At 38.2% G+C, this 12,942-nt stretch overlaps 1 protein-coding gene across 1 annotated transcript in view; it reads left to right on the forward strand.

Moving 5' to 3' along the window:
• Window positions 1–12,942, forward strand: part of TTN (titin) — a 276,986-nt gene that overhangs the window by 217,607 nt on the left and 46,437 nt on the right. The window contains 22 exon segments of the mRNA XM_025216548.1: window positions 1–1,011; window positions 1,117–1,437; window positions 1,540–1,824; window positions 2,047–2,346; window positions 2,695–2,997; window positions 4,078–4,353; window positions 4,461–4,760; window positions 4,850–5,152; window positions 5,402–5,701; window positions 5,830–6,117; window positions 6,207–6,503; window positions 6,593–6,895; window positions 7,002–7,307; window positions 8,157–8,444; window positions 8,549–8,839; window positions 8,935–9,222; window positions 9,396–9,986; window positions 10,078–10,182; window positions 11,257–11,454; window positions 11,541–11,837; window positions 11,937–12,524; window positions 12,619–12,921. The exon segment at window positions 1–1,011 is cut by the window's left edge and continues 11 nt beyond it. Of these exon segments, the coding sequence (XP_025072333.1) occupies window positions 1–1,011; window positions 1,117–1,437; window positions 1,540–1,824; window positions 2,047–2,346; window positions 2,695–2,997; window positions 4,078–4,353; window positions 4,461–4,760; window positions 4,850–5,152; window positions 5,402–5,701; window positions 5,830–6,117; window positions 6,207–6,503; window positions 6,593–6,895; window positions 7,002–7,307; window positions 8,157–8,444; window positions 8,549–8,839; window positions 8,935–9,222; window positions 9,396–9,986; window positions 10,078–10,182; window positions 11,257–11,454; window positions 11,541–11,837; window positions 11,937–12,524; window positions 12,619–12,921 (7,542 nt within the window).

The raw sequence follows: 12,942 nt of genomic DNA on the forward strand, positions 1-12,942 counted from the left end.
CACACTACATGGTTGATAAATGTGTTGAAAATAAAATTTATCAATTCAGAGTTCAGACCAAGAATGAGGCGGGTGAAAGTGGCTGGGTGACAACAAGTGAAGTTGTAGTGAAGGAAGACCTGCAGAAACCAGTGCTTGATTTGAAGTTAAGTGGTGTGCTGATTGTGAAAGCAGGTGAAACAATTAGACTTGAGGCAGGACTTAGAGGGAAGCCACAACCAGAAGTTGTATGGGCAAAAGACAAAGATGCAACAGACCTAACAAGACTTCCAAGGGTCAAAATTGAAACAACTTCTGATTCATCTAAATTTGTTCTCACAAAATCAAAGCGTAGTGATGGTGGTAAATATGTGATTACTGCAACTAATATAGCCGGCAGTTTTGTAGCATATGCAACTGTTATTGTTTTGGATAAACCTGGTCCTGTAAGAAATCTGAAGGTTTCTGACATCTCAACTGATAGGTGTACTGTCAGCTGGGACCTACCAGAAGATGATGGTGGTTGTGAAATACAAAACTACATTTTAGAAAAATGTGAAAGCAAGCGTATGATCTGGTCTACACATTCTTCCTCTGTTCTAACAAACTATGCACATGTGACACGCCTCATAGAAGGCAATGAATATATATTTAGGGTCCGTGCAGAGAATAAGATGGGCACTGGCCCACCCACAGAAACACAACCAATAATTGCAAAAACAAAGTATGAAAGACCCGGTCGTCCTGAACCCCCAGAAGTCTCAAGGGTTAGCAAAGAAGAAATGACAGTAGTTTGGAATCCACCAGAGTATGATGGTGGCAAATCAATTACAGGATATATTTTGGAGAGGAAAGAGAAACGATCATTAAGATGGGTTCCTGTTACTAAGAGTGCAATCCCAGAGAGACGCAAGAAAGTTACAAACCTCATTCCATATCATGAATACCAATTCCGTGTCAGCGCTGAAAATGAAATTGGCCTTGGAGAGCCAAGCTTGCCATCAAGACCAGTAGTGGCAAAAGACCCTATAGGTACCATATTATCATATTTATTGCTTTATTTAAATAAATAGTAAAATAGTAAGTAGATTAATTATTTGAACATATTTATAAACTGTTTTTTTAACTGTCTTCCAGAACCACCTGGTCCTCCAACTAATCTGAAGGTGGTTGATAGCACAAAGGGTTCCATTACACTTGGTTGGGGAAAACCAGTGTATGATGGTGGGGCTCCAATTATTGGATATGTCGTAGAAGTCAGACAAAAAGTTGAAGGTCAAAAACCTGATGCAGGATGGAAACGATGCAATGTTGCTGCCCAAGTTATTCACACAGAATTTACAGTTACCAGTCTTGATGAGAAACAACTATATGAGTTCCGGGTTTCTGCCCAAAACCAGGTTGGCCTTGGCAGACCAGCTGAACTGAAAGAAGCCGTCTCCCCTAAGGAAATACTTGGTAAATTTTGACGTATTTTCTGTGAAGATATACATCATTTGTTTACTCTGTTTAATTTGATTTCACAATCTAAACTTTTTTTTAATTTAATTTATATTTCAGAACCACCTGAGATTGATTTGGATGCAAGCATGAGAAAGTTAGTCACAGTCAGAGCAGGATGCCCCATTAGACTTTTTGCCATTGTAAGAGGGCGACCAGCACCTAAAGTCACTTGGAGAAGAACTGGTATTGATAATGTAATCAGAAAGGGCCAGGTTGATCTGGTTGACACAATGGCCTTCCTTGTCATCCCCAATACGACACGTGATGACTCAGGCAAATATTCTTTGACACTTGTTAATGCAGCTGGAGAAAAAGCTGTGTTTGTGAATGTCCGAGTCCTTGGTGAGTAATCAGAAACAATTTTTAAAGATGTTATTTTTTACTTATTCTTCCTCTCAGTGTCTTACAGAAATTGTTACAATCCATATTGTTAATAACAGTTAAATATCATTGTACATGGCTAATATTAATTTTCCATATAGAAGAAACTATAAGTTCAGTTTAATTTTAATTTAGTAAGGATGCTCAAGGAGGACAGATACATAAATTGATGTTTCTTTTTAGATACTCCTGGACCTGTGGCTGAATTCAAGGTTTCAGATGTCACAAAAATGTCATGTCAGCTCTCATGGGCACCTCCTGAAAATGATGGTGGTAGCCCAGTAACTCACTATATTCTGGCGAAACGTGAGGCCGATAGAAAGACATGGACAACAGTTATTGCAGATTTAAAGAAAACTAGTTTCAAAATAGCTAATCTTGTACCTGGAAATGAATACTTCTTTAGAGTAACTGCTGTCAACGAATATGGTTCAGGTGTTCCAGCCGATATACCAAAGCCAATCCGGGCAACAGATCCACTAAGTAAGTATTTATTAATGTGCTTCTTTTACTGCTGCATTATTATTTGTTCTACCCTCCAATAAGCTCTTGATTTCTCAAAAGCACTAAGTCACAATGGTATAAATCTTCTTAAACTCATGTTTGCTGAGTACAAATCAACACGCTGCATACTATAATATATTAACATTTATGTAATCACTTCTGTAGCTTGTAATATGACATGTTTTCCAAATCCAAAGCATAACTCTATAAATCAATTCCTTGTTGAATAAATATATTCTTATCTTACTCAACAGTCTTAAGACTATCACTAACATTTATTAGTTAAAATAATGATGTTTAAATATTCCTGTTTTGTTTTTTCTTAAGGTGAACCTGATCCACCAAGAAAAGTTGAAGTTACTGAAATTACAAAGAATAGTGCCACTTTAGGCTGGTTGCCACCCCTGCGTGATGGAGGCTCTAAAATTGATGGTTACATTATTAGCTATAAAGAAGAAGAACAAGCTGCGGATCACTGGACACAATATTCTATTGTCAAGGATCTGAACATTGTTGTAGTTGGCCTGAAAGAAAAACAGAAATACAAATTTAGAGTGGCAGCTAGAAATGCTGTAGGAGTAAGTTTGCCAAGAGAAACTGAGGGAATATTTGAAATTAAAGAGCAACTCAGTAAGTAATTAAATAAATACTGGCTATGCTACTAAAACCTATTTAGAAATGGAATTACAAAGTTTTTGGATCTTGGATGAAGTCCTAGAAGCTCTAGAACTCTTTAAAATCTTTTCTGCACTTCTGTAAAAGATCACACTGAGAAACCTGTCTTTTGCTCCAGATAGCAATTGTAGTTAGTATTAATTAACTTAGAAATTAAAGGTTGTAGTTGAAGAAGAAAGTGAAACTGAGGATTTTGTAAAATTCTTTAATATGGGAAAAACTAACTCTTGCTTGCATTCTGGGGAGGAGTTGTAGAGCCAGTGGAGAAAGATAGGTTAAGGAAAGAGGTAAAGAAGAGAATGAGAGGGTTGGCAGAGGGAGATCAGAAGACAGGATGGGAAAGAATTGTTGGCAAATTGAAGGTTTGAGGAAGAGAACAAATGCAAAACTTCTACACATATAACAAAAGGAAAATAAGGAGAAGGTTTGGAAGGGAGAGAAGGAAAAGCAAGCTGATGGCAGAATATGGCCACACTATATTTCATCAGTTTTCTTTTGAATGAAGTTACCAGAATCCTCTGCTGAGGGATAAATGGAGGTAGAAAAAGGGAAAGATGGCAGCACTGAAGAAGGAAAGAACAAACTTGTGGTGAAGTCTGGTCACATGATTTCCACCAGAGAGACTAAGCGATTCAAGAGCAGTGGGTCTTCTGAATGATTAGGTGATATTGGCAGGCTTAAAGACTGCCATTTGGTTACCCATTGTTTTAAGGAGAATGAGTATTAATAAAGTGTTAATGCTGTATTAGATATTTACAAACATACAAGAAAACAATGCAAACAAAAATATTCTGTTACAGTCTAAATCAGAATATAAAACTGTATGTCAGAGCAGATATTGCCAACTATAGAGTTTCTGGTTCCAGGGTGTCTACATAATTCAGACCTCAGGTTTAGGCTCCCTAATGAGTTAGAACCAAGGATACTGCCTTTAATATCCTTATTGTTCCAGAGAAAGATGTAGAAGGTATACATATGAAAAACTAAAATAATTTCTCAGAAGAGTTACATATATTTGTGTATTTATCTTTGTAGTCCCACCTAAGATCTTGATGCCAGATCATATGAGCATTAAGGCTGGACAGAAGCTCAGAATTGAAGGATATGTCTATGGGAAACCTCAGCCAGTGTGTAAATGGATGAAAGCAGAACAAGATGTACGTATATCCAGTCGTCTTGCTGTGCACAAGGCAGAAAATTCTTCTGTTCTCATCATAAAGGATGTGACTAGAAAAGACAGTGATTATTATAGTCTTACTGCAGAAAACAGTTCTGGCATTGCCACTCAGAAAATCAGGGTAGTTGTCATGGGTAAGTTTCCTTTTCCCTATTTTTTAAACCTAACTTTCTTCAGAAGTAAAATTAACACATTTTGTTCTTGACCATTTCCTTAAATTATTCTTTGATTCTATGTGCAGATGCCCCAGGTCCACCTCAGCCTCCATTTGACATCACTGACCTAGACGCTGATGCTTGTACTCTTGCTTGGCATATGCCTCTTGAAGACGGTGGCAGTAACATTACGAACTATGTGGTTGAGAAGTGTGATGTTAGCCGAGGAGACTGGGTAACAGCTGTAGCTTCTGTCACAAAGACAAGCTGCAGAATAGGAAAACTGATCCCTGGACAAGAGTATATGTTCCGTGCTCGTGCTGAAAACCGCTTTGGTATTTCTGAGCCACTTACATCTGACAAGATAGTTGCAAGATTCCCATTTGGTATGTCAGCTTCCAATAATGGCATTTGCCTGTTTCTATTATTTTCTATTCATAAAGGAAAAGATAACATTCAATATGTTTCTCTCTAGATGTTCCCAGTGAACCAAAGAATGCACGTGTTACCAAGGTCAACAAGGACTGCATCTTTGTAGCCTGGGACAAACCAGACAGTGATGGAGGCAGTCCAATCACTGGTTATCTTATAGAGCGTAAAGAACGGAACAGTTTGCTGTGGGTGAAGGCTAATGATACAGCTGTACGCTCCACAGAATACCCTTGTGTAGGCCTAATTGAAGGTCTAGAGTATACTTTCAGAATATATGCACTGAACAAAGCTGGAGCAAGTAAACCTAGCAAACCAACTGATTTTGTTACAGCAAGAACACCAGTTGGTAAGCAAAACATTCCAATAATTTGCAAATACAGTTAATATATACTCAACTTGAATTGTTTAAGTATATTTGCAACTTTCTTGAATATTTTGGGGTATTTGGATACGCTATATATTCATGTACAATGTAGCATTTTTGTTTTTGGATAGATGTGCTGTGAATATCTATCCATCCATCACTGAAAAAGATGTTCCTGAAATGCCAAAAATTTTTATAGGATAAAATTATAACAATCTTGTTTGCTTTTAGATCCTCCTGGTAAACCTGATGTTATTGATGTCACAAAGAGTACCGTGTCACTTGTATGGACAAAACCAAAGCATGATGGTGGTAGCAAAATTATTGGCTATTTTGTAGAAGCTTGCAAACTGCCTGGTGATAAATGGGTACGATGTAATTCTACCCCATATCAAATTCCCCAAGAGGAATACACTGTTACTGATTTGGAAGAAAATGCTCAATATCAATTTAGAGCGATCGCCAAGACAGCAATTAATATTAGTGGTCCTTCTGAACCTTCTGACCCAGTCACCATACAGGAAGAAAATGGTAAGGAATGGATAATGGAGAACCATTTGAGAACTCTAATTGTGCATTTATGCTTTCTATTCATATGAAGAATTATATATTTAATTCTTGTTAGGTTGATTTTGTCTTTTATTTTTATTTCTTCACAGTTCCTCCCAGAATAGAGTTGGGTGTATCTATGAAATCACTGCTTACAGTAAAAGCTGGGACAAATGTTTGTCTTGAGGCAAATGTATATGGTAAACCCATGCCAACAATTACCTGGAAGAAAGAAGGAGACATTTTAAAACCAGCTGAAGGCATTAAGATCACCACCAAGAGAAACCTATCTACGGTGGAGTTGTTCAGTGTTAACAGGAAGCAAACAGGAGACTATACTATTACTGCTGATAATGCAAGTGGTTCTAAGTCAGCAACCATTAAGCTTAAAGTACTTGGTAGGTTAGAGATTATTTATTAGTACTACATTTATACCTTAGATTAAATGTCAAGAGTTAGAGATGTAACTATTTGTCAATTTTTCCAGATAAGCCTGGTCCTCCTGCTTCAGTTAAAATCAACCATATGTATGTAGATCGCGCAATGCTCTCTTGGGAGCCTCCTCTTGAAGATGGAGGTTCAGAAATTACCAACTATATTGTTGATAAGCGTGAAACAAGCAGAGCAAACTGGGCCCAAGTAACTGCCAATGTACCTATTACAAGCTGCACAGTAGAGAAACTGATAGAAGGACACGAGTATCAGTTCCGCATTTGTGCTGAAAACAAATATGGTGTTGGAGATCCCGTCTTCACTCACCCAGCAGTTGCTAAAAATCCATATGGTAAGCATATCTTATTATGATTTAGTGGTTCGTTGATTTTTATGCACATGTTAAGAATGTGCAAATAACTTTCAAATAAATATTTACAGATGTGCCTGGACCTTGTGAGCCACCAGTCATTAGTAATATTACCAAGGACTTTATGACTGTTAGCTGGAAACCACCAAAAGATGATGGTGGATCCCCCATAACTGGATATATACTTGAGAAACGTGAAACTAAGGCTGTTAACTGGACAAAGGTAAACAGGAAGCCTGTCATTGAAAGAACTATAAAGGCTACTGGACTCCAAGAAGAAACTGAATATGAATACAGAGTAACAGCATTTAATAAGGCTGGACCAGGCAAACCAAGTGGACCGTCTAAGGCAGCATATGCTCGTGATCCTCAATGTAAGTTAAAAACAATTTTTGTTTTTCTTATGAAATTTCTGAATACAATTGTACATTATGATTATATAACACATTGTATATAATTTCCTACTGTTTTCAATCCCAGATCCTCCTGGCCCACCTGCCTTCCCAAAAGTGGTTGATACAACCCGTAATTCTGTACATCTATCTTGGAGTAAACCAGCATATGACGGTGGAAGCCCTATTATTGGTTATTTAGTAGAAGTAAAAAGAGCTGACACAGAAAACTGGGTCAGATGTAATCTGCCAAAGAACCTACAGGATACCCATTTTGTGGTAACTGGACTGTCCGAGAATACAGAATATCAGTTCCGTATTTATGCTGTCAATAAGATTGGATACAGTGACCCAAGTGATGTGCCTGACAAGCACCTCGCCAAAGACATTTTAAGTAAGTACTCTGGAAAACAGTTAACTTGCACAGTTTAATTATGTGTAGGATAGATACAGGACCTGTGAAGAATGGTTTGTCAGTTTGCAGTAGCAGATTACAACAGGGTCCGGCAGCCTAGAGAAGGGAGAGCATAGGGAGTTATTTTAAACGCTATGGAAAGGTTGATGAAAATGAAACTTGACTGGGGTCATTTTTGAGAGAAGTTAGTGCCCACTCCTACTTCTTTGCATGCCAGATGCTTTCCTACCTTCCTTCCATCTTCAAGATTTTGATCCTTCTACCCTAACCCTCATTAAAACTTTCCAAATGTCTCTCTCCTGTTCCTCAGTCCTTCCATCTCTGTCTTATCTTTCAAGGAATTTGGAGCCCAGTTGTCAATGTTATTCCACTGTAGTCCTCTGTGGTATATTGCCAAATTGCATAGAACTGCTGTCCCCAAATGCCCTACTGGCTGCTGAAAGCACAACTGAACAGAACATAAATGTAGCACCACAGAGTTACACTGGTGCATGGTAAAAGCTATAGCGCAGGAAGCTAAGCTTGAATTTTTTTTGCAAAATATGGAGGAGGTGGGAAACTGCTTCATAAGGAAAGTGAATATAAGAGTTGTAGCTGGTGGGAAAAGATAAGAAAGGGGGTGGACAAAGAATAGTAAGCACTGCAGGAGAAGGCTAGTCTCCCAACTCTCTTGAAACTAGGACACACCATTTTATGCAATAATATAAATTGAGACACAAAAGCAACCTAGCCAATCTGGGGAAATGCCAGTAAATTGGGACTTCTGATCATGGTAATTTTAGTGATTCACTAACATTTTAATTTATAAATCTTTTATTAAAAATGAAGTTCCACCAGAAGGAGAGCTTGATGCAGAACTCAGGAAAGTACTAATATTACGTGCTGGAGTCACAATGAGGCTTTATGTGCCAGTAAGAGGCCGTCCACCTCCAAAGATTACTTGGTCTAAAGTGGATGCCAATTTAAGAGACCGGGCAGGTTTAGACATCAAATCAACTGATTTTGACACCTTCCTACGCTGTGAAAATGTAAATAAATATGATGCTGGAAAATATGTCTTGACTCTGGAGAACAGCTGTGGCAAAAAGTCCTACACCATTGTTGTGAAAGTACTTGGTAAGCATCAGGCTGATTAAAAATATTAACGCTTTATAAAAAATTTAAATAATGTTTTCTGTGTTTTACTTAATAAAACAAATGTTTATTTTTTATCCATCTAGATACCCCTGGACCTCCTATTAATCTGATTGTAAAAGAAGCATCTAAGGATTCTGCCTTTATTTCATGGGAACCTCCACTAATTGATGGTGGCAGTCCAGTCAAGAACTATATTGTTGAAAAACGTGATGCAGAAAGAAAATCTTGGTCCACAGTATCAACAGAGTGTTCAAAGACAAGTTTCAGAATAACTAACTTGGAGGAAGGCAAATCTTACTTTTTCAGAGTTTTTGCTGAAAATGAATATGGCATTGGTGAGCCCTGTGAAACTCGTGATGCGGTTAAAGCTTCTGGTAAGAATAATAAACACTCGTATCCTACTTTACTTTCAAAGGAATTTTTATTTTAATTTTTAACTGAGATTTATCAATGTTTTTAATCCTTCTAGAAACTCCTGGGCCAGTTGTAGATCTGAAAGCTTTGGCTGTAACAAAGTCATCTTGCAATCTAGCATGGAAAAAGCCCATCAGTGACGGTGGAAGCCATATTATTGCCTATACTGTTGAGGTTATGACTGATGATGATATGTGGCAAGAAGTTATGAGGTCAAAGCACCTACAGTTTTCAATGAAGGATCTAAAAGAAGGGAAGGAGTACACTTTCAGAGTGAGAGCACAGAACGATGCTGGATATGGAACTCCAAGTGAGATCACAGTTGTGGCAAAAGATGACGTTGGTAAGTTTCGACACAAACACATGAATTCTTCCTGTCATTCATCCAAACTACATCTTATTTGTATATAATGTCCATCTAGTACACATGTTAGTGAAGTTCAAAACTGTATAGGAATTGAAAAATTCTAGGTTTTACACCCAAATTGATTAAATTGGTTTCTTCTATTTTTTTAGTGGCACCTGATCTTGATTTAAGAGATCTACCTGACTCATGCTATTTAGCTAGAGAAGGTGGTAGTTTCCGTCTTAAAATCCCAATTAAAGGCAAACCTGCCCCAACCGTAACATGGAGGAAAGGTGAAGACCAGGTTCTTACTGAGACTGGAAGAGTTGCATTTGAGGCTACAGCAGTTAATACTACTCTCTTGGTACGTGACTGTCATAAAGATGATGCTGAAAAGTACACAATCACACTGAAGAATGTTGCTGGCACTAAGGAAGGCACTATTTCTGTGAAAGTTGTTGGCAAACCTGGCATCCCAACAGGACCGGTGAAATTTGAAGAAGTCACAGCTGATGCCATAACCTTAAAATGGGGTCCACCAAAAGATGATGGTGGTTCAGAAATCACCAACTATATAATAGAGAAGCGAGATAATGTAAACAATAAGTGGGTGATATGTGCTTCTGCTGTCCAAAAAACTACATTTAGAGTTACAAGACTTCATGAGGGAAATGAATATACTTTCAGGATCAGTGCTGAAAATAAGTATGGAGTAGGTGAAGGCCTTAAATCTGACCCTGTAGTCGCAAAACATCCATTTGGTAAGTAAACAAATTACAATGTTTTAAACTAAAAATTGCTTTAATGTTAGCATTTATTGTTAATGCTATTTATATTTTTAACATTTTTTAGATGTACCAGATGCTCCTCCACCTCCCAAAATTGTTGATGTTAGGCATGATTCTGTATCTCTAACTTGGATGGACCCAAGGAAAACTGGTGGCTCACCAATCACAGGTATTTGCTCAAAAAGCTTCTTAGTATCTTTTTTAAAGCTTTTCTTCCTTCTTTTCAAAGAGTAAAATAAAACTATTATACAGTTATGCCTTAAATTATTCATTACTTACACATTTTAGAATTAGTCTCTCAGTACATGCTTTTTTAATAGATTCATAGACTTGTAGACATTATGGGCTGGAAGGGACCTTGCATGATCATCGAGTCCAGCCCCCCTGCCATAGGCAGGAAGCCTGCTGGTGTCAAATGATCCCAGCAAGATAAACATCCAGGTGCCTTTTGAATGAGTCCAGAGCAGGTGCTTGCACAACCTCTGGGGGGAGTCTGTTCCAGACCCTGGACACACAGGCTGTAAAGAAGTTTTTTCTTATGTCCAATCTAAATTGGCCTTCCAGGAGTTTGTGGCTGTTAGATCTTGTTATCCCTTGGGGAGCCCTGCTTAACAACTGTCCTCCAAGTCCCGTTGCATGCCCCCCCACCCCCTTTATACTTGTAGGCTGCCACCAAGTCCCCCTGAGCCTTATCTTCTCCAGGCTGAAGAGTCCCAAGTCCCGTAGCCTATCCTTGTAAGGCTTGCCCTCTTAGCCTTTGGTCATACAGGTGGCTCTCCTTTGGACTCTCTCAAGCTTATCTATGGCCCTCCTGAAGTGGGAGGCCCAAAACTGGACGCAGTACTTCAGCTGCGGCCTCATTTGAGTTGCATTTGAGGCTACAGGAATATGAGGAATTTAAATTGCATTTGAGGTTTAAGGAATTTAAATATATAAATTCAATTTAAAACCCATTAAAAGTTAGAAAAAGTAACTGGGATGCAATAACTGTTTCATACACATATAGCCACATCTTCTATGAGAGGAACAATAGATATTAAATGTATTTTATTATTTGAGCGTTACTCGAACATCATGTAATATGCTAATATTCATTCCTTAATCTACCTTTAAATGTTGTTTTTGCATCAATTATAGCATTGTAATCTGCTCTACAGATACAGTAGTGAGTTGGGAAGTTAATTATTCAAGTGCAGGTTTTTGTAATACCCTCTGATATTGTTTCATCTATTTATACTTTTAGGTTATCATATTGAAGTCAAAGAAAGAAATAGCCTTATGTGGAAAAGAGCTAACAAGACTCCACTAAGGATGAAAGACTTCAGAGTTACAGGGTTAACTGAAGGTCTGGAATATGAATTCAGAGTGATGGCAATCAACTTGGCAGGAGTAGGAAAACCAAGCTTACCATCTGAGCCAGTTGTGGCACTTGATCCAATTGGTAAGTCAGCAGAAGAAAAGAGAAAATTTTGTGAAATCAACAACACTAGAACCTGACTGACTCAAGGTTTATTTTGATTATTTTAGATCCTCCTGGGAAACCTGAGGTTATCAATGTAACCAGGAACTCAGTAACTCTCATTTGGACAGAACCAAAATATGATGGTGGACATAAATTAATTGGCTACATAGTTGAAATGCGTGACTTGCCTTCAAAGATTTGGACAAAGGCTAATCATGTGAATGTTCCAGATTGTGCATTTACTGTAACTGACCTTAGTGAAGGATCAAAGTATGAATTCAGAATCAGAGCAAAAAATACAGCTGGTGCTATCAGTCCTCCATCCGAATCTACAGGAACCATAATATGCAAGGATGAGTACGGTGTGTATATGACACCAAAAACACAAGGATTTTCTTGATAATATTAAAATACACTTTTCTTGCTCTTTTTTCCCTGACAAATGTTTTTTTCTTTTGCAGAGGCACCAACAATTGTTATTGATCCTGCTGTGAAAGAAGGATTGACAGTTAAAGCAGGAGATACCATTACAATGTCTGCTATTAACATCCGTGGCAAACCACTCCCAACTTCAGTGTGGTCCAAAGCAGGAAAAGATTTTAAGCCTTCAGAGATTGTGCACATCGAAGAAACACCAACTTCTTCCACCCTCACTGTCAAATATGCAGCCAGGAAAGATACTGGTGAATACACAATTACTGCTACCAATCCCTTTGGCACAAAAGAAGAGCAGGTACATGTGAAAGTTTTAGATGTGCCCGGACCCCCTGGCCCTCTTGATGTCAGCAACGTCTCAGCTGAAAAAGCTACTCTGACGTGGTCACCTCCAGCAGAGGATGGTGGATCACCAATAAAGTCTTATGTACTTGAAAAGAGAGAAACTAGCCGACTGCTATGGACATTAGTTGCTGAAGGTATTGAGAGTTGCAGACATGTTGTTAGCAAGCTCATTCAAGGAAATGAATATATATTCCGTGTGTCAGCAGTGAACGAGTTTGGCAAAGGTGAACCGGTGCAATCAGAACCAGTTAAAATGGTGGATAGATTTGGTAAGTAGACTAGGTTAAAAGCTTTAAGCAGGTGCTTATTACAGTATTTAAAGACTCATCTATTTTGCAATACATGTTTTTTTTTTCTTATCAGGTCCCCCAGGTCCTCCTGGAAAGCCAGAAGTAACAAATGTGACTAAAAATACTGTGACTATTAGCTGGAAAAGGCCAGCTGATGATGGTGGTAGTGAGATAACAGGCTACTATGTGGAAAGGAAAGAAAAGAAAGGATTGAGATGGGTCAGAGCAACAAAGAAACCAGTTTCAGACCTTAGATGCAAAGTTACCGGACTCCTAGAAGGAAATGAATATGAATTCCGTGTCAGTGCAGAGAATAGAGCAGGAGTTGGACCACCAAGTGATGCTTCAAACCCAGTAGTAACAAAGGATGCAGCATGTTAGTATCATTTTTTTATTT

The sequence above is a fragment of the Alligator sinensis genome, unplaced genomic scaffold (genome assembly GCF_000455745.1).
Source record: "Alligator sinensis unplaced genomic scaffold, ASM45574v1 scaffold871_1, whole genome shotgun sequence".
Lineage (NCBI taxonomy): Eukaryota > Metazoa > Chordata > Crocodylia > Alligatoridae > Alligator > Alligator sinensis.